Source organism: Gossypium raimondii, chromosome 4 (assembly GCF_025698545.1).
Source record: "Gossypium raimondii isolate GPD5lz chromosome 4, ASM2569854v1, whole genome shotgun sequence".
NCBI classification, from domain to species: domain Eukaryota; kingdom Viridiplantae; phylum Streptophyta; class Magnoliopsida; order Malvales; family Malvaceae; genus Gossypium; species Gossypium raimondii.
The window spans coordinates 43,139,499-43,160,995 of NC_068568.1; the positions used below are offsets into that span (position 1 = coordinate 43,139,499).

A 21,497-nucleotide genomic window follows, 5' to 3' on the forward strand; every position below is an offset into this window, starting at 1 on the left:
GGCCCAAACTGTTACTGATACTAAAAAAGGGCTTAGGCCCAAGACTGTTTCAACTATGCATTGTGATTTTTTATTGTTTGTCTTCTGTGAGATTACACACTGAGTTTTTGTAAACTCACCCTTTTTTTTAAATGTGCACACGCAATCCCCAGATCTAGATGGATCGGTGCAGCGGAGGACTCGGCGATGACCACAGTTTTGGACTTTCACAGTTTTTAACCCATATTTTCGATAATTGGTTTTATTTCTATTATATTTTTACTGGCTAAGTTTTTGAGTTGTAATTAGACTTTCAGACTTTAGTTTTGTGTTTTAATTATCTTTACCTTATGGATTACAACTGCTAGTAGTAGAAAACCTCGGTTTTCAAAAGAAACAAATGTTTTTCCTAAACGAACGATTGTTTAATTTGTTTTAAAAGCTTTCGCAAACGAATAACGTTTTGAAATTATCGATTAAATAAGCAATACAATTTTAGAACTAATAAGATATTAAGATAAGGAATTCAATGGAAATGGTTTTAACGAGACGACATGGTTTTCAAACACCCTATCATGTGACATCGCTAGATCCGGCCATAACGTTTGAGGCAAATTTGGGGTGTTACACACTTACTATGTCAATGTCCTCATCAACATAAAGCCACACTTTTAGTAACCTTGTTATATCTAGTTGACATTTCAGTTTCAAGTCCATCTTGAGCCTTCAAGGCCTAAGGTTATGATTTATTCAACGCGCATCAGACATAGACTCGAACTTGGTCTTATCTCAATCATTGGTTTAGTATTGTCAATGCCCATTCCTCTACCGAACACTCGGACTCAATGCCACAACACATAATCGTCATGTTACAACCTTGAAGAACCATTAATGGCATGACCCTTTGTCGACTGAATATTACCATGTCTTGGATATTTAAAAAAAATCCCTCTAGATGTGGCACCAACCACACTATTGCAGCATCTTGTTGGATGCATCCATCTGGACATGGTTTATGCCAACCATCCCTTGTGACACCAACACAAAAGTTCTCAATATGGGAAATTTTGAAACATTGGCCATGCCCAACTTAGGCCCTCTTGGCCCCTCCATGGTCACCTTATTGGGTGTGGCCATCTTGGCCAATCGCAACACACGGGACACCCCCAAACTAAGTCGGTCTCAATATCAGTTTCAGACTTTAATGCTCATTCACACAAACTCATAGGTTGCCTGAACAAGACATACCCCACTAGTTCTCTTGTTCAAGCTTTAAGAATCGATGATCTTCCATTCTACTTTGGTTAAAAACTCAGTGACGCTTGGACTAGCTCCACAAATCTCATGTATTAGTAGCTTATCATGAATAAGGGAACCATAAGCCCTATCCCAAACATAAGGATCCAGCGATCCGCTCATAATCCTCTACCTAACTTAAACTCAAGGGTCCTCCAACCAACTCAAACTCAAAGGACCTCTGACCCATCCCGACTCAATCTTGCTAGGCCTTCCAAGCCCATCTTGATTGCAAATGGCCTACTAGCAAAAACAAATGCAGCTTGCAATCGCTCCAATGCTACTTAGGCACACTCTTGCACTACTCAGGTGCCCTCAAACCAATTGCCTGTAGGAGCCTTCATTGGTTCCAATGGTGGGAAATGAAAACGATTCCCATGTTCAAATAGTAATATAATTTGCTTATAAATTGTTGGAAATATACTATTGCAAAATAAAATCGTTAGCGCTGACAGGAAACCAAACTGAGTGTAAATAAATAAAGCAATCACCGTTTTGTGGAAGAACCACTGCCTTAGAAGCAAATCCATCTTGATCGATGTAATCGTGTAGTGGACATTGCCCTCCAAGGTTAACATAGTACTTCAATATTCGTACACCCGAATAAAGAAGGTGAAATATTTGTATTGCTCTTTTCGAAATGAATCAAAATCGAAGAAACAAAAGCAGTTGGTTGAAAATCTGATCGAAAAATAAATTGGAAGAAAATCGACGAAACCACGCTAGGTTCAATTCCCATGAAACATTGGAGGGGACACAGACAGTCTTGCTTAAAACCCAATCTCCTAGACAAAATTTCCCTCTCGTGTAATTTTGCAAAACATTAGAATGTAGAGAACAAAGTGAAACTGTTTTTCTCTTCTTGTGTTCCTTAAAAAATGAGGAGAATGAACTCCTATTTATATAGTTTTTTGAATGGCAAAATGGTAAAATAACAGTGTCAATTTCCAAAAATAGCAGAAGATTTTCCTCAGCTAAAAATATTCTTAATATTTTCTGCAACAATTAGAAAATTTTCCGCAACTAAAAATATTTTGAAAATACTTTTTTGCATTACCAACATTTTACCATTTTAATTAATTGATAAGTTTGTAAATACATAAAAATAATTTTACAAAAGATTATATCAATTTGTTTCAAAATTTAACTAAATAAAACTTTAAAATTTCACTTTGTTATATTAAAACATTTGAAAATCTAAAGCTAATAGAAATCTAGTTAAAGAATTGAAATTTGATAAATGAATTGTACAAAATTATAAAACAATAATAAATTTTCTAGATTCGAGAAAGAAGATAAAAAATCTCAACCCCCTTTTGAACCGCTTTTTTTATTGGATTTACAAAAAGTGGAAAAATAAATTATGAATTGAGTGGGTGACTTAGAAGAGACAGGACGTGATGAAGGAGTTGTAATGGAGACTAACGGTAGATCGAGGATGGATCAGGGGGGCGCAGCGGCCGGTCGCCCTCCTTGAAATTTTTTAATTTAATATATAAATTGTATTTGATATAATTCGTTCACAAGTCAGATTATAATTTATATTAATAAAATATTTTTTAATTTTTAATTATATAACTTTAACAATAATAAAATATTAATATATAATTGGCCTTGAAATACTAAACTTAGAGGTTTAATATAGACTTTAAAGCAAAATTTCAGAATTAATTAATTTGACTCATACCCATACATATTAAGTTAGCGACTTTCTTATATTTTAATTTGTATGTCTTACTAGGGAATTATCTACGTCCGATAAGGTGCTAACACTACCAAGAGAAAAAGAAAAGAGTTTGATACCGAGACTGAGAGCACAGAGTAAAAAATACAAATTATCATCCTCTCAGCTTCTTATGCAAAAGACCTCTCGATAAATATTTTTGCATAAATTATGTTATGTTATTTATTTATTTGACTTATTATTTTTTTTCTTTTTCCTAATATGTTATTGTTTAATATATTATTACAGTCTTCAGGTTTTTCGATTAAATTATGGTCAACAAAAAGATCAAATCTTTTTTTTTTTAAGAAAAAGGGGTTGGAAAATAATAATGATCAATCAGTTCCTCAACTTTCTGTTATTAGTGGAGGAAAATCAAATATCGGACCTTGCCAAACTCCTAAATGAGATATCAAATCTTCTCAATTCCAAGCTCTTGAACGTGATGTTGAGTCTTCCCAAGCTCCTGAACATCCTCATAAGGTGCCGAGATTTGAAACAAAGGAGTTTGACATGTTTTTACCTTTTCTCTCCAAAATCAATATATTTTCTTAAATATCCCAAAAACTGGCCTAATCCCTTAATTTTAAATTTCTTTTTTTGACATTTTCAGCTAGCCATATATATTCAACTCCCTCCACTTTTTCTTCCTTAAATAAAAAAATAATCCAAGGAATTTTTTAAAAATTAATTTAAATGAAAATAATTAATTAACCCAATTAACCAAATTATTAATAATAACTATTAAATATTCTATATATAAGCCCATAAAGTTTAAATCCAAATTACAGCAGTGTGTAAATATAAAATATTAAAATTGAAATAAAATATAAAATATCAAAAACTCTAGCATTATTATTTTAGATATGTTAAATAAAAATGGATCAAAAAGTTAGTTTGATTTAATTAATTATTTTCACAAAAAAATTAATTTATTTAACGTTTAAGCATTTCAACACCCTTAGAAAGAAAAAGTGCTTCCAAACATAGAGTAAGGAAAATGTAGTATGGAGATTAGTTATCACATTATCAAATCTTGAAGTGGCAAAGAGGAACGTAATGGGAGACAAATTTTTGAGAATTTTAGTTTGAATCCCTTAATCCTTTTAGAAAATTTCATTAGCTTTGTCAAAATTAAGCAAGGGAAAAATATGGTGGCGATTGCCTTGCATAATCGCATCTATGACCTTTGTGGAAACCCAGTGCCACTTTGTGGGACTAAAAGCTGAAGCAACTCCAGGTTGTAAGGGATATCTCCGCCACCCTCCTTTCATTTCACCTGATGAACCATGCCACTTGATCTTCTTCCCCAACTCGCCATACTAATTTCAAGCAAGCTCTTCTTTTTCTTTTTCTGTTATTATTTTATATGCTTAAGCTGAAATTCTGGGCAAATCTCAAAGAGAAGAAGATAAATTAAGAAATGGGTGAAAGCAAAAATTGTGTACTGTAGACCTCCCTCCCTTAGGTACCTGACGTGACAGTCCGACATAAAAATACAACACCAACACGTCATGTTCATATTAATATATTTATATTTAAAATTTATATAGATTCAACTTGTTTAATCATGTGTATGTGTGTGAATTGTGTTTGAATAATATCTAAAAACTTAACACGTTTATATTTATACAATGAGATAAATATCAAGATTAACACTCGCAACTAAAAACTTTCAATATTGATTATAAAGAGTTTTTCCAATTTTCTGAATTAACTCGCAGTTAATAAGCTAGCTTGCTTGGGGAGATTTCATTGGATGACAACATTATCTAATTAAAAATTCATTTGTCGTTCTCCTACTGAAAAATGATAGAGATAACATAGAATCACAGTTTCATACAATCTCTTCTCTTACCTCTTTTTGGTCATTTAATTAACTAATTATAGTCTCAACACAATTTGGGGTTATGTTTGTGGAAGGGGTAATTTCAAATTATAGATAATGGATGTTCAAATTATAGCAATGTTTCTTTACAGCTACACATGATTAGTAGCAATCTACAACCAATATCTGACTGGGTTTTATTTGAAGGTCGGACTTATCACCTCGCTACTGTTTTTAAGAAAAGGATGGCAGCCAATGATGGAATATGGTATAACAAAAAGAAGATTAAATCTAACCCATATGCATTGAAGATTGAACCAAGTGCAAGTGGCCATGTGTTAAATGTTGAAATCAATGCCTTTCATTATTATCCTATTTCAGACACATGTAAAAAGCAAATAAAGATTCGCATTTCTAACATCCACTGGTTCCATGCCCTACAACTTAGCCGTTTGTTTCTTAAATTGTTGGCTCTATGGAAGCTCATTTTTCTTCCTTTTCCTTTTTAATGATTATACCTCAAATTTTCGGGTTTTTTACTTAAATATTATAAAAAATAATTAATTACAAAAAAAAATAAAAAAACATAATAATTACAAAAATAAGTATTTACTGCAGTGTTTTGACAATTCTACCTAGATCTGTTCATAGGTTAGGCCACCCGTCCCGGCCCGAAGGCTCGCCTGAAATGTGAGAGAGTTTGGGTAAAAATATAAGCTCAAAAATGGGCTTAGACAAAAAAATAAGGCCCATTTAATAAACGGGTCAGACCTCGGGTTAGACATTTTTGGACTGGGCCCGACTCGAATTCACTAAAGGACAAAAAAATATGTTTTTTTTTGTTTTTTTAATAGTGTTTTCTTATTGTTTTCTCCCTATTTTGCTACCATTTTACTATTATGTTGTTACTATTTTGTTGTTATTGTTTGAATATTATATAAAACTTATTTTATTGTTAATTTTGTTATTATTTTAAAGACATTTGTTAATTTTGTTATTATTTTAGAGGCATTTGCTTGTTAAGTTGCATCTATCTTAGTATTATTTAAGTATACATATTTTTTAAAATTTATTTTCAATTTGTTGAGAAATATTTATTTTGATGTTTTTAGTATTTTTGATGTATTATATATATTTTAAAATTATATAAAAATTAATATGGGCAGGTCGGGCTTGGAAAAAAATTTAGGCCTATTTTTTGGGCCGAGCCGGGCTTGGGCCTAGTAAACGGGACTAATTTTTAAGTTGAGCCAGGCCCGAACCTGGCACGACCTGGCCCATGCACACCTCTAGTGCTACTGCTACCGGACATATTGGCAGCACCAAACTAAAATATGATGATCTAAAAACTCCAAGGATCTTATATAAAATATTCCTTTTTAATTGGTAGCTGAAAAAATCTTGGAAGGTGCCGCTCACAGTATGGCGGCACCAAATTTTAAAAGGGTAAATTGCACCCTAAACCCCTTATTTATTATTAATTTTTATTCTCCTTTAACACCAAAAATAGATTGACCTCTTATCAATTAGTCTAAAATATTTTTCTACCAAAAGTATTTTTGTAAGTAAGCCGATTCAACTAGAAATCAATTTTATTTATTTTTCAAAAAATATTTTTATTGTTCAAATTATGTTTGACATAACGGTATTTATAGTAATTTTCTTTTGCTCTCATTATATTTAAACTAATAATCATAATTTATACATAATAATATTTTTCTAAAGCTTTTATAATTATAATTTTATACCGTGTCCGTAAATTAAATTGATAATAAAATTATAAATATTTTTAAAAAATAAATAAAATTTATTTCTAGATGGAATCGACTTACTTACAAAAATATTTTTTGGTAGAAAAACTTTTTAGACTAATTGATAAGAGGCCAATCAATTTTTGGTGTTAAAAGAGGATAAATAATAATAAATAAGGGGGGTTAGGGTGCAATTTATCCTTTTAAAGTTTGGTGCCGCCATACTGTCAGGCGGCACCCTTTGTAGTGTTTTTTCAGCACTTAATTAAAACGAAAAATTTACATATAAAGTCCCTAAAGTTTTTAGATCACCACATTTTAGTTTGGTGTCGCCAATATGTTAGGCGGCATTGTCAGAACACTGTACCAAATGCCTATTTTGTAATTATTCTATTTTCTTTACGTTTTTCGTAATTAATTATTTTTTATATTATTTGGGTAAAAACCCTCAAATTTTTAGATCTTGGCTTAAGGATCACAATTTTTATGACGTGCAAAACAGTGAAAGGATTGGAGCAGGTTTACTAGAATTTGAAGGCCCTGGAGATGATTTTTTAATGGGTTTGATGTTTAAATCAATCAAACTTATTATTTTTCTATAAAAGAAGAATGATACCAGAATATTAAAGAGACATCAAATTTTCGATTCTATACAACGTTGTTCACTAATCCATCAGACTAAGAATTGATTAATGTATTGATTTAGACATAATATTGAATTGGATTTTTGGTGAATAATTTAGGAATATTATTGAATTAAGAATCGAAATCGATTGATCAGTTTTTACCCCAATTTATTAGCCTAAGTGCACAAAATTTGATCCAAATAAATAAAAGCCAACATAAAATAAAATCTAAAAACAAAATTATGGCCCAAATAAATAAAATCTAACTTAGAAATAACAAAAATAGTGAGGGAGACTGTTCTTTGGAATATCAGTGATGATAGAACCATTGATTTTTAGAAACAATTAGCTCAGGGATAGAAATCCACTCCTTGCACATTGTAAACGCTTGGACCTTTACCTCTGAATCATGTTCTAGTTAAGGGTATGGTTCAAAATATGGAACAATGGGAATGGGGATAATTCCAATGTCTTACTAAGATTGCTACAATACTTCCTTCGCTTGAAGATGGGCCATCCAATTGCCTAGGTTGGAAATGGCATAAAAGAAGATTGTTTATGTTAGACTATCAGTTGTTAGCTTGGTTGTTAAGCCGATTGGTTAGTTAGCTTGCAGCTAGTGTTAGTTACTAATGGTTGTTCAATTGATAATAATAGTTGGTTATGCAACTTAGGTTCTATAAAACCCATTAGTCTTATATTTTCAAGTATGATAAATACAAATTCTTGATTCTATCTCTCAGCTATTTTCTTTTCTTAGTAGCCAAACAAGCTACTTTAACTATATGTTAACATGATACTAGAGTCGTCGATCATGGATCCTCCACCTTTTTTCAATCATATTGCTTTAAATACTCATGTCACTACAGCTTGAGCTAGCCTTATCGATATACTAAAGGAGCTGTGGACAATCGTTGTTCTCTACCAAGAAAATTAACATTATTTTTTATGACTCTAATTACCTTCTATGGTGTCAATAGGTGTTGTTAGCTCTTAAAACTCGTAATCTTCATAAATTTATCGATGCTTCAATAGTTCCTCCACCTCAGCATATCACAAATGTTGCTGGAGTGACCAAAGTCAATCCGAATGTTGAGAATTTTGAGCGGCAAGACAATGCTTTTGCCTCATGGTTGCTTTTCTCTGTAAGTCAAAGTTTTCTACCTTATCTGATTGGCAATGATTCTAGTGTTAAGATTCGATAAGCCTTGAGTTCTCTTTAAATAGTAAAACTATTTCTAAATTAATGTACTATAGGATGGCTTTACATTCTCAAAGGAAAGGTCCATGAAACATTTCTTGATGAAGATTAAACTATTTTGTGAAAATTCAACTAGTTGTGGGGAGGTTATTAGTGAACATGAACATATTACTACTATATTGAATGGTCTTTCACTAGAGTATGAGTATGTTATTACTGTTATATCAACCAATCAAGCGTCTTGTAGCCTTCAAGGATTCACTACCATTCTATTGGATGTTAAGGCTCAACAGTCAAGTTTGGTGGTTGATGTGAATGCTTCAGTTCATGTTGTTGTTCAACAATAATCAAGTTTAGTTGCTAGTGAAGAGTCTCGTGAGCCTACTTATCGACCTTCTAATGGTTATGGTTCATCTCGCAATTGAGGTAATGGAAGGCTCTCAAATTCCTCCTAACCACAATGTCAACCCTATGGAAAGATAGGTCACTTTGTAGATCGATGCTATTATCAATTTGATACAACTTACAAGAGTACTAACAATAGGCCACCACTTGTTCAGGAAAATGTTTGCTTTGCTTTTCCTTCTCCAAATTGGCAGATGAGCTATCCATCAGCTCCACAACCACATGGATCATTTGTTTCATCAGCTCAACTAGGATATTGTGTGCCAGCCTATTCACCACTAATGTCATCAATTGTACGTCAGACTCCTTATAGGATGTTTCCAACACATGATTTTACTGTTACAAATAGTGTTGTTGTTCCTTCTTCGTCACAACCACAATTATTTATTGCCACCTCTAGAGTTTTTGTTGATAACACTTCGTTTCCAGACCTAAGAGCTACTCATCACCACCTTATTAAGTTGCAAATAGGGGTTCACCAGTCTTGTTGTGAACGGAGGTTCGCCAGTCAAAGATACAGTCAAACTAGAATTAGGAAATAAAGATTTAGTATATCTAGAAAATACTTTACATGCAAGTAATAACTTTCCTAAGCGAAGTAGGGTATCTAAAGATTATAAAGACTTTTAGGTTTATAAATACGACTCTTAATTTTGTGAATTCTTCACTGAATATTCTGCCGTCAAAGTCTTTGTTCTAAAGTTCAGTTCGTAGCTATCAAGGTAAGCCTCTACCTTGTTGGGTGTGATTGTCCAAGTTTGCATTGCATGAATTATGTATTTCTTGTTTGCTTAAGTAATATGTGTGTATGTTGTTTCTTGCAAACCAACCGGACCGCCTACTAACAAGGATAAAGGCAAAGTTAAACTTGTTTAAGTTTTTCTGTTTCCAGCGAGTGGTTTGGAATTATTTAGTGTATGTTAACCACCATATTGTTCAGTTTTTACTAATATGTTCCTTTAAGAATTATTTTTTCGAAACAAGTTTCAAAGGTAAGTTTTTTGAAAATATAAGTTTTAAAGCTGCGAACCTTTCTTTTCAAATACGGTTTGAAAATATGATTTTTAAAGCACATTTTTGTGTGATCTCTTATGCGAGCTAAGGCTTTAAAGAATGTTTTCAAAAACAGTTTTACAAGTTATGTATCAGTGAAGCTCTATATGTGAGCTTAAGTGACAAGTTGTGTATCACCGAAGCTCTCCTCATGAGCTCAGTGACAAGTTATACACTATTCTTTTTAAACATGCTCCTCCTTCATCCCAACCATCATCAAATAGTTCTGCTCTGCCTACTTCTCAATCAATTTTATCCACTTTAACAGTTTCCTTACTTATGTATGAAGTTAAATTCAAAACCTTACTTATGTAATGATGTTGTATTTTGCCTTGATAGGGTTAACTATTTTGCTTAGTGAATGGTATATGATAAGCAATTAAGGTAAATAGATGTTTATATTGTATGAGATTACTAAGTATTTATAATACTTACTGCGTTACTACTTTTTCTGTAGATTTTGGACATCTAGAACGTGTCGATCGAATCAATGAGAAGCACAGACCTTTTGTTTCTCGATTCGGTAGACTTTTGATGTTTCGAGTTTGGTTGCTTGTGGCATGTACATAGGATGGTTAAACTTTTACAAGTTAATAAATGTGTTTTGGTATAGTTGTTTTTGTGTATAAGCATACACGGTAAATTGTTAAATGATGGATGAATTGTTGAAAGTTTGGTGTTAGAATGTCGATGTGCATGGTAAATTTTGAATGATGCTATACAAATGTGACCTAGCTTGTGGTATAGAATGGTTAAGTGTTTTGGTATGAATTGTGGATTTTTATTGATGGTTATGTTGGTCCCAAATGTGGCATATTGGTTGTATGTTTAGTTGATTATGGAAATTGAAGTTTTGGCATAGATTTATACATGTGTTGGGCAGGTCTAGTTGGTTATGGAATGTATTATAGGTAAATTTGGAAAGGTTGATTTATGCTATACCTTAGGTGATCAATAATGTTGTACACGGTCTAACACATGTCCATGTGTCACGGTCGTGTGCTCTATATGATCAAGGTGTGTTTTGGTTAAACACGGTCACAGTCTCTTACATAGCTGTATGAATGTTTGTAAATTTTACAATTAAGTCCACACGGCCTAGCGACATGGTCGTGTGACTCAGATTTACACGAATTTAGTATGTAACATGGTTCGATGACATGATTGTGTGATACAACACCACATAGCCCTCAGTCTGGCCACACGACTGTGTGACCCTTATTTTACATTTTACCCTTCTTTTTGTAAAAGTTTTAAAATAGTCCTGAATTGATTACGAGTAGAAGTAAGAGCTTTAGTAAGCTCGATTGAGACTTGGATTTGTTTGAAATTCATATTAAGCATAAGACTTGATTTGTATTTATTGATTTATTGAATATTATTGATAAAAATGTACGTGTTGTTTCTGTTTACTGTTGTAGCATCTTGTAGCTCGGGTCTGGTGACTGGACCGGGTAAGGGGTGTTACATCTCTTGCCTCACCTAACCTACATAGTCCACAATCACTTATGACTGTAGTTGAACCTTCTCCCTTACTCCCATCTTCCTTTTTCTTGCCACCTACTACCAAAGTCTCCCAAGTTTATTGTTTACCTTCCCGCACTAACATTCATTCCATGAAAACTTGAAGCAAAACATGCGCCTTTCAACCAAAAACCTATCTAGAAGCAACCTCGACCAATTTACTAAATACAGAGCCCTTGGACATACATGAAACCATATAGGTTTCTTCGTGGCAAGATGTAGTTTATAATGAACTCCAAGCTCTTTTTAATAATCATGCATTGATTCTTACTCAGCTACCTCTTGATAGCAAACTAGTTGCTTATAAATGGTTGTTCAGTCAAAAGAAAATCAGATGGATCTATAGATAGGTATAAAGCTCGACTGGTGGCCAAAGGCTTCTCTCAAATGCTAAGGTTATATTTTTCTGAGATTTTTTGTCTTGTTGTTCAAGCAAATACAATTCAAACTATGCTAGCTTTAGCAGTAATGAAAGGATGGCTTTGCGTCAAGTAGACATAAATAATGTATTTTTAATGGGGCTTTAACTGAAAAAATATATATGAGTCAACATCTAGGGTTTAACGTTCTAGATGCAGTTGGAAAACATTTGGCTTGTAAGCTTCAAAAGGCTTTATATGGTTTAAGACAAGCAATCCGAGCAAGTTTGAAGTTAAGTTCCTACAAATGGAATCATTTGTATTACTGTATATTGAGAAAGGTATGGCAAGCAAAATGTTGAATATGTTACCAAGAAATATGAACCAAGTTTTGGTAGTATTGATAAAGGTTAAGGAATTGGGATTTTGAGTGTTCAGGTTTGAGTTTCACCATGTGTATTTATGTATGTACGTGTTCTCAATCTAGATTTTATTTTGGTTGAAGTCTCATCACATGTGAGTCCGGTCCAAATTTATTCTAGTCTAGGTCCAAATATATTCCGACTATTTATTTTTTCATTTGTGTAATAATTTGACTCTACTTGTAATTATATGAATATGTTTGTTGTAATTGTAATTTTGTTTATCCATCGTGTTGTTTGATTTAATTTTAATTATACAAATTAAATTGAACTTATACCTTAAAAAAATAAAATATTAAGAAATATTAAAGAACTACCATTTCAATCCAATGCATTCATGGGCTGCTAACTAGCCAGGTCGCCTTCAAATGTTTAGTTTATTATTATTTAAGAACCCTAAAGCCATGATGAGGCAAAAGCATATGGTTATCTGGTTTATGAAGGATCATAAATGATTATAAATTGCTAAAAACTAATACTTCCAATCTGCGGTTGCTTGGCCTAAAAAAATATAAAACTTCAGTTTAAATCTCTTTAAAAATTTTGCAATTTAGTTGTTTGAGAAATTTATGATTTAACTTTGATCCTACCAATAGAAATTTTAATTATTTAATTTAAATCATTTTAATATAATTTTATTAGCTTTGACCTCTAAATCTTTTTAGTTTTATTTCGACTCTCTAACAAAAATTCTCATGATCTGCCAATATTTAAATTACAATTCTTTGAAATTAGGCCAATGACTTAATTGCTCAGGCTGGTCCACTTTTAATTAAATAAATTATTAAAAATTATAAATTTGGGATCAATCATAAGTTCAATTAATTCAATTTATTTTTATCTGATTCAATTCCGACAACTACTACTTTAACCACCAGTAATTAGAGCATGAAAGTCCACAACTTTGGAAAATTCATTTTAGCTATACATGCATAAATATAAGAGTAAATTACATTTAAGGTCACTAAATTATAAGTAAGTTTATGTTTTGATCACTTAATTTTAAAAAGTTACAAAATGATTACCGAACTATTCAAAAAAAATTGTTTAAGTTACTAAACTATTCAAAAGTTTTTATTTAAGTTATTAGGCTGTTAACTTTGCTTTTTAAAAGTTCAACCAGTAAGCTCCAAGCGACAATTCAACGATTAATACGGTGAATCATTACCTATCGACAAGTAGAAGAACATACATTAGATCTAGATTAGTTTGATGGTCAGTGTTGGAGATCAGAGAAGAAACTTGTTTTGATTTTGGTTTATAGATTCATGACATTCGAAGTTGTTTCATGAAAAAAGTTGAATACAGAAAAGAAAGGGAAAGTGAACTTTTGATTTGTGCAAGAGGTGCGAACAAAGAAGGCCATGCAACAATGATTTTAATCGCATAGTGACTTAAATAGAAACTTTTGAATAATTTAATGATATTTTATAAATTTTTAAACTTAAAAAAGCAAAACTTATAACTAAAAGTGGGGCACCTCAAACACTGAGCTCTTTCTGAAAGTCAAAACATTATTCCAGCCAGAAATAAAGAAAGAATTAGACATTTTCATTATTTGGATAATATTTTTAAAACCCTTAATTTGCTCATATTGGTGTTAAGCAAAGACTTAAAAGTCACTCTCATTATTCCTATAAATACCTTAAGAACTCATCTGCCTTGTCACATTCAAAGTCCAAAACATGGCTAAGGTATCTTTGTTGTTGTTTTCCTTGTTCATTATAGTTGCTTCTGCAATTATCAATGGGTCAGAAGCAGTGGAGAAGGTTGGGATATATGAGCTGAAGAAAGGTGATCTGAGTGTTAAATTCACCAACTGGGGTGCAACTATTGTTTCAGTCTTCCTCCCCGACAAATACGGTCTGTTTCTTTCTCTTCAACTTTACCCCTTGGATTTTATTTTTCTCTCCCAAACTTGAAAACCTTTGGATTGTTTCTTCATGTCTTCTTTAAGTTTCAGCTTTTTGTTCTTCACTTATTTCAAACTTTCCCTCATAATTTTCAGGTAAAATGGGTGATATTGTTCTGGGATATGATTCTATCAATGACTACAAGGTAAATCTTGTTTCTCTCTTCTTCTTTTTTGCAAATGTAAAATGGAAGGAAACGGAAAAAGGTAGATGAAGCGACATTATTAATGTATGCAACTTTTCTTTTCAACATACATGTGAAGGTGGATAAAATCATTTCTCACTCTTGTCTCACCTATTGTCATTTTCCATTAATATTGGTATCATATATATATATATACAGTATTTTCATTGCTGTCTCTATGTGTAGATAAAATTTCTAAAGTGGGTCATGATTGATTGGTATCCCTCTAAGAATCATAAAAGATAAAAGGTTACAGCTGGATTTGTCATATAATCTGCTCATTAAATACAAATTTTTCTTTTCAAAGAAGCTGGCTGCATATAACATGAATTATTTAAATGGCAAGCAGGCTTGTTCTTTTATTTTTCGCTATTTTTTATTTATATTATATTAATTATTTAATTATAAGCACTGTTATATAGACTTGAAAAGTCAAATCTTTTCTTTTGAAAATTATATTATTGACTCCAGTACTTGGCTTGTATTGTTTTAAATAGGATAAAACTTTGAAAATTCAGTCCACAAAATTCCTTTATTTTTTTTTGTTGTATTCAAGATTGTATAAAATTGTGATTACACGTCATTCTTATCTCTTTCCAATAGGAGAATGACAAATCAATTTTCCTTCAAATGCATGTGGACACTTAAATATAATTTATGGGATAAAGTTTATTTTGATATAAAAATTTTATTTCATAATAATGAACATATCTTAAAAGGATTTTCCTAATTTTTCAATTTGCAACTTTTTTCGACAGAATGATACTTCGTATATTGGTTCCGTTGTTGGAAGGGTTGCTAACAGAATAGGAGGGGCTCAATTTACTTTGAATGGAGTCCATTATAAATTGATCCCTAATGAAGGCAAAAACATGCTTCATGGTACACCCATTCTTCAATGTTCATCCTTAAATATCTCTTCTAAATTTTATGTTTTAATAACAATATTATTATTATTATTATTAGGTGGCCCTGTTGGATTTAGTGATGTTGTGTGGAAAGTGAACAAGTATAAGAAAGATGGCTATGCTCCATCCATTGTTTTTGCCTATGATAGTTATGATGGTGAAGAAGGTGACGGCACATTTTCTCTTTTACCAAATTCCAACCTTTTAATTTATCAGTGGTTGAAACATTCATCTGATGTTGAAGTTGTTTGTATAATGGACAGGTTTTCCTGGTGCACTCAGAGTAACAGTGACCTACACCCTTTACCCAGGCAACAGGCTGACCGTGAGAATGAAGGCCAAAGCTCTAAACAAGGCCACACCAGTCAACCTCGCCCAACACACCTATTGGAACCTGGGCAACCACAACAGTGGCGACATCTTATCCGAACAAGTCCAGATTTTCGCTTCCCACTACACTCCAGTGGACAGCCAACTCATTCCCACCGGCAAATTCGCCACCGTCAAAGGAACCCCTTACGATTTCCTCAAACCTCACACGGTGGGAAGCCGAATCAACAAACTTGAAAATGGATACGATATCAACTACGTGATCGATGGTGTGGATGGCAAGCTGAAGAAAGCAGCAGTGGTGAAAGATAAGAAATCGGGGAGGGTGATGGAGTTGTTTACGAATCAAGCAGGAGTGCAGTTTTACACGGCTAATTTCTTGAAAGATGTGAGAGGGAAAGGTGGATATGTTTATGAATCACATGGAGCTTTGTGTTTGGAGACTCAAGCATTTCCAGACTCGGTCAATCATCCAAATTTCCCATCTGTTATTGTTTATCCTGGAAAAGAGTACAAGCATGTTATGGTGTTCAAGTTTTCGATTTCCTCCTAGACAAAAAATACCCTTGTCTCCTTTATTGTTCTTGTCGAATCTCCTACAACTTTAAACAATAATGTATTTCAGGATGGGATAATAAACCTTTTTTTTTTTAAGGTTTAGAGAAAGATTATGGGTAATAAATTGAATTTTTAAGGTAAGATTGAAAATATTTTTCATAAAATTTTTACTCATATAGGAGAATGTGAATGCACTAAAGTATATTATTCTCCTATTTATGGGTTAGGGAAAATTATGGGCAATTTAAGATATTGTATAAAAAATATAAGATCATAACTTATAATAATATTATTAAAAGAAAATTAATATTAAAAAGAAGTTTCTTTTCAAATATTGAATTTTAAAAGAGTAGATAAACAAGTTTGACTTGAAAATTATTTAAAATTTTGCGTTCATTCTTAAACAATTGTCATAAATTTAATTTACATAATTATATTATTGTATTTTAATTAAAATTTTCAACCCTCGGAAATAATTCTAATATATATATATATATATATATATATATATATATTATCCAAAATTAATGAGTCTAAACTGAACTTAGAATAAAAGGCAAATGGCATACACAATTTAGTAATGGACAGCAAACCATTTTTCTTTTATTCTAAAGACCTGCAATTTCTTTTTTTCTGAATTGTTCTAATTGATCACCACCATATCGGGAAGCAATGGCCATAAATTACTCAGTGTTAGGAAAATAACATGTCAGCATGAACTTGCAAACTCATGCCTCAAGTTCATTTTCCCAATGTTTTACTTAAATCCCCAGATCAAAAACATGTAACTGAAATCCAAACAGGCTGGGGTAAGCATATACTCAACGCAAAGGTTGGCCAGCATTAGGTTTTGGTGACCGGTAAGGAAGGTTGTTATGATATGGGGAGATCTGCGGACCATTCTGAGTGAGAGGGCTCCTTGTAGGTTGTCCATTCCTTATTGACAATGCTGCCGGAGCTCTAGTTCCAGTTCTAGATTTTGATGTCGATGCCATGCGCTCAATTTGCATGGCTTGGAACTGGGAAGAAGTACAAGCCATGTCCTTGAGATTTGGCAGAGGCTTTAAGGTTTCAACAACTCCACTCATCAAAGGCCTGGCTTTCGGATCGCGGCTAAGGCAATGGGCCGCCAATTGAATAGCTCTCTGAGCACCTTTTATCGAGAAGTGCCCTTCAAGGCGGGGATCTATAAGTCGATAAAATCTTCGTCTCTCTGCAAGATAGGGACGAGCCCATTCCACCAGGTTATGCTCCCCATTTGGTCGGTTTTTGTCCATGGATCTTCGGCCAGTCAACATCTCAAGCAGTACCACCCCGAAGCTATATACATCACTCTTTGATGTAAGATGACCTGGAAAAATATGGTTCTAATTAGGACAAAAATTTTCCATTTTCTTTCTCCCTGTGTTTTCGAGGAAATCAGAACACTCATAGAACCGATACTCTAGTTAATGTTTACAAGTTCTCCGAGTTAACAGAATAATATCAATATTTGTAAAATTATCTTCAAAGAAGCAAATCATGTTTACCTGTCATAACATACTCAGGTGCCGCATAGCCATAGGTTCCCATTACACGAGTAGATACATGAGTCTTATCTCCCTCTGGACCATCTTTAGCAAGTCCAAAGTCAGAAAGTTTGGCATTGTAATCCTGAAGAAAATTCCGAAATATTTCAGAAGATAGACGATACAAGTTAAAGTAAGCAAAGTATTTTTACCACATTAGTCACACACCGTATCTAACAATATATTCGATGTTTTGAAGTCTCGATATATTACAGGCCGTTCAGCCTCCTCATGAAGAAAAGCAAGACCCTTTGCAGCACCGAGTGCAATTTTCATTCGGGTGGACCAAGGAAGAGGCATGGACCCTGATAAAATGAATGCCATTAAACTAAATCTAAACAAACAATCATTATTTTACTAGACAGTTCGTATTGTGAACCAAAACAGTGTGAAAGGTTAAAATAATATGCTTTTATATTATCTCCACGTTGTCGGTGACAAACTCTTATTCCTTCCTAGTGTTCATAAATGAGATCAAACTTCTTGAACACAGAACGGTGCGTGGTTACTTTGAGGGGCAACAAACCAAAGATACGATGAAAAAAAAAATTCAGTTCCAGTCCTTATTACAACTTTATATGTAGCTAGGTATCTTAATCCGGTTTATGAAGTATAATAACAATCAATTACCTAGTTAGATCCGCATCCAATACTGAAAGCAAATTCCAGTACAAAAATATAGAAATATCTTTTCAGTGCTCTGGTGTTTCCTAAGGAAGCTTATAGTTAGACGATACAGTTAGCTATCAGCTTAATTTGGTAAAAGCTTTACCGATTACAGAAAGACAAGCAAGGCAAGTTAATAAATCTCTGTGAATAAGGAGTTTAATTACATACTTCTGAAGAGATGATTCTCCAAGCTTCCTCGAGGCATAAACTCGTAGACAAGTAGTCTTTGATCATCCTCAATGCAATAACCGATCAATTTGACCAAATTAGTATGAAGGAGATCGCCGAGATAATTAACTTCAGCCTGCCACATGCAAAAGAGACAAAAGCATGATTCAGCCCTATGCCTTAATAAGAGATCCCAATGCGCTTTCAAGCATTAATAAATACTATAGATACAGAAACAGAGTATCTTACAAGCCATTCTCTATGGCCCTGAAGTCCGTCATGGTTAAGGGTTTTGACTGCCACAGGCAACCCTGTGCCTGGTTTCACCGGAGCATTTCCATTCTCACTGATCCAACCTTTGAATACACAACCAAACCCACCTTCACCAAGAAGACTCTCTGGTCTAAAACTCCTTGTTGCTAACTTAAGATCGTTAAAGGAGAACTTTCTAAGCTGCGAAGCAATTTTAAGCTCCTCACTTATATTTGGAGTCGATGGAGTACTTCCAGCATTGGTAGTAGTTGAAGATGTCACAACTGGAACAACTGGCTGACCTCTGCTGGTGTCATTTGACTTATTTGTGGTTTCATTTGACTCGTTTGTTGATTTACTTTCAGCTGATTTCCACAAAAACAGTGAGAAGAAAAATTAGAAATCTATATAAACCTCCAAAACAAGGGGATGAACACCAGAGGATGACCACGTGAACAATTTCCTGAGGTCATTGCCAATCACACCGACATTTTCTTATGCATTAAATGACAAATAATGAACTACAAGGCGACAATCTCAGTGATCATAAAGTAGACGCAAATTAGACGGCGGAATTACCATCCATCAAATATGCACGAATGGAAAATAATCACTGCAATAGTAATACATCAAGAGAATCAAAACGGGCATAATCAGCTAGACATTAAAGCATAGAACTAAATCGATCAACAATATACAATTCATCGAACATCCACGTGGAAGAAAATGCATACAGTAAACATATCAAGACATAATCAGAAGGCCAAACGACAGACAAAAATGACATTATGCATTAGACGACAAAAAATAAACTACAAGGTGATAACCCTAGAGAATATTAAAGTACAACTGATAGGGCACAACAGGAAAGCGATCATCGTGTAGTACAGAAACAAAAACCAATAGATATGAACACCTAAACAGACATAACATCATTGCTAAAGCATAAAACCAAATCGATCAACAGTATATTTTCATCGAACATATCAACAGTAACAAATGCATACAGTTAAGCATATCAACATACACTTAGAAAGCCAATACGATGGACGAAAATAAGCAATCAGATGAGACTAAGCAAAGCCAATTACCATTAAGCAGAGATTATATAATTAATCAATAGGTTTCACTTCAGCATTGGAATACCCCATTTTCAAATAATCAATCAATATCTAACAAGGAATATAATCAATGAACATGAACAAAGAAACTACAAAAAACAGTGAAAGAAAACCAAGAAGAAACTTTAATTTTATATACCATATTGAGTGCTAATTATATAATCAATCAATAGATTTCACTTCATCATTGGAATGCCCCCTTTGTCAAATTATATTCAATCAAAATGAACAAAGAAACTACAAAAGCAGTGAAAGAGAACCAATAAACAAATTAAATTTATATACCATATGGAGTGCTGGTTCCACTAGTGGAACCCTCCATTTTGGTTCTTGGAGACAAGCAGTTTCCCATAAACCTAAACTTAAACCAACATCCAGGCTCACCATCTTCACTATCTTTCTTCTTTTTCCCTTTGGAATTTTCAACATTCCAAGGCCCCACCTGGATATCACCTGGAACTAATCCCATTTTGCAAGTAATCTTCACACTAAATTCCCTTGTCTAAATAACACTTCATGTCGCCATAAAACACCCAAAAAGATCAGTTTTTTAAAACAAAATTAATAATCAAAATTTACCAAGCAAGAGAAAGCATGGAATTCCCATGAAAACAGATACCCTTTTGTTTTAAACTGAAAAAAACAACTTGATTCTAAGAAAACTAAACAACACAAAATGACATAAACCCAGATTAGAAAATAGGTCTAAAATTAAATGGCATTCAAAGAAAAGAACATGCAACGCAAGAAATCAACTCAAAACAGTAATCCATAGCAAATATTAAGAAGAATGAGAAAATCCAAAACAAAAATAAAAACCCAATAGAAGAAAACCCACCAAAAAACCAAAAAAAAGAAAAAAAACAACCCCAGACTCTTCAGTTTAGCCTTGACACCCAACACAAAACATTCAACTCAAATTTACTTGAAAGAGTAACAAACAACTCCAAAAAACACACTTAGACACAAAACAAAGAGTTCAATTCTCCATGTTTTTTTTCAAAGAAGGGAAAGGAATGCAGCAGCATTTGAGAAATGAAAAAAAAATTTGAAAGCTAAAAATGAAAGAGAAGAACACAAACACACACACAAAAAAAAAAGGTGGGGAAAAGAGAAAAGAGCGGTATTTTCGCGTGAAAAGGAGTGAGAGTTTGTGTGTGTTTTTGTAATTTTTTAGAAAACTAAGTTTAAATTAACAAAAGGAAGGAAAAAAAAAAGAACAGTTTGGTTGGATTTGAGATATCCTGTTCCAAGGCCTACAGGCTACTAACGTTTGCTTTTTTGTTTTGTTTTGTCATGTTGTTGTAAATACTGAATGAGAAAAATAAATATATTATTTATGACCTTTTTTGTTTGTACATATAAAGCCCTAATTAATTAAGCATACCCCAGAGAATAAAAACTCATATTAGACTGTAATTATGACTTGATTCTTTTTTTATATTTTTTCTTTAACAGTAATAAAACGTTACAATTGCTTTGTTGTTTGTGGATATAGACCAAGCTTCAACCACTATTTCTGTCTTTAATCCATTTTTTATATTTTGTGTTGTTCTGTAAAAACCAAACTTCAAAATAAATGTAGCTCGAGTTCGAATCGTGCTAATAAGACATATTTTTATAAAAATCTAAAATAGGACATTTAACTTTCCAAATATT

General features: G+C 33.0%; 2 protein-coding genes across 3 annotated transcripts; one reads left to right on the plus strand and one right to left on the minus strand.

The window, feature by feature from the left end:
• The first annotated feature begins 13,810 nt into the window (after window positions 1-13,810).
• LOC105779865 (uncharacterized) lies at window positions 13,811-16,156 on the plus strand. Its single transcript, XM_012603826.2, has 5 exons — window positions 13,811-14,030; window positions 14,176-14,225; window positions 15,023-15,146; window positions 15,231-15,338; window positions 15,436-16,156. The coding sequence occupies exons 1-5, from the start codon at window positions 13,853-13,855 to the stop codon at window positions 16,053-16,055; spliced, it is 1,080 nt and encodes a 359-aa protein (XP_012459280.1). The 5' UTR covers window positions 13,811-13,852; the 3' UTR covers window positions 16,056-16,156.
• A 485-nt stretch (window positions 16,157-16,641) lies between these two features.
• LOC105779864 (serine/threonine-protein kinase PBL34) lies at window positions 16,642-21,048 on the minus strand. Of its 2 annotated transcripts, none has more exons than XM_012603825.2 (6): window positions 20,223-21,048; window positions 18,715-19,082; window positions 18,466-18,601; window positions 17,797-17,933; window positions 17,590-17,713; window positions 16,642-17,411 (listed from the first exon to the last, which is right to left on the minus strand). In XM_012603825.2, exons 1-6 carry the CDS (start codon window positions 20,305-20,307, stop codon window positions 16,882-16,884), a joined length of 1,380 nt encoding a protein of 459 aa, XP_012459279.1. In that variant the 5' UTR covers window positions 20,308-21,048; the 3' UTR covers window positions 16,642-16,881. The 2 variants fall into 2 exon arrangements, with proteins under 2 accessions (XP_012459279.1, XP_012459278.1); XM_012603824.2 differs by having other exon boundaries at window positions 20,124-21,044.
• Between the last annotated feature and the right edge of the window lie 449 nt (window positions 21,049-21,497).

What these genes read in the sequence shown, in the direction of transcription:
- LOC105779864 (XM_012603824.2), bottom strand. Translation starts at nt 20,307, where the DNA reads ATGGGATTAGTTCCAGGTGATATCCAGGTGGGGCCTTGGAATGTTGAA. An exon ending in TGGAACCAGCACTCCATATG is followed by an intron (nt 19,083 to 20,123) that starts GTATATAAATTT and finishes TGTGGAAATCAG; the next exon opens with CTGAAAGTAAATCAACAAAC. An exon ending in GGAGAATCATCTCTTCAGAA is followed by an intron (nt 17,934 to 18,465) that starts GTATGTAATTAA and finishes TCATTTTATCAG; the next exon opens with GGTCCATGCCTCTTCCTTGG.
- LOC105779865 (XM_012603826.2), top strand. Translation starts at nt 13,853, where the DNA reads ATGGCTAAGGTATCTTTGTTGTTGTTTTCCTTGTTCATTATAGTTGCT. An exon ending in CTTCCTCCCCGACAAATACG is followed by an intron (nt 14,031 to 14,175) that starts GTCTGTTTCTTT and finishes CATAATTTTCAG; the next exon opens with GTAAAATGGGTGATATTGTT. An exon ending in AGGCAAAAACATGCTTCATG is followed by an intron (nt 15,147 to 15,230) that starts GTACACCCATTC and finishes TATTATTATTAG; the next exon opens with GTGGCCCTGTTGGATTTAGT.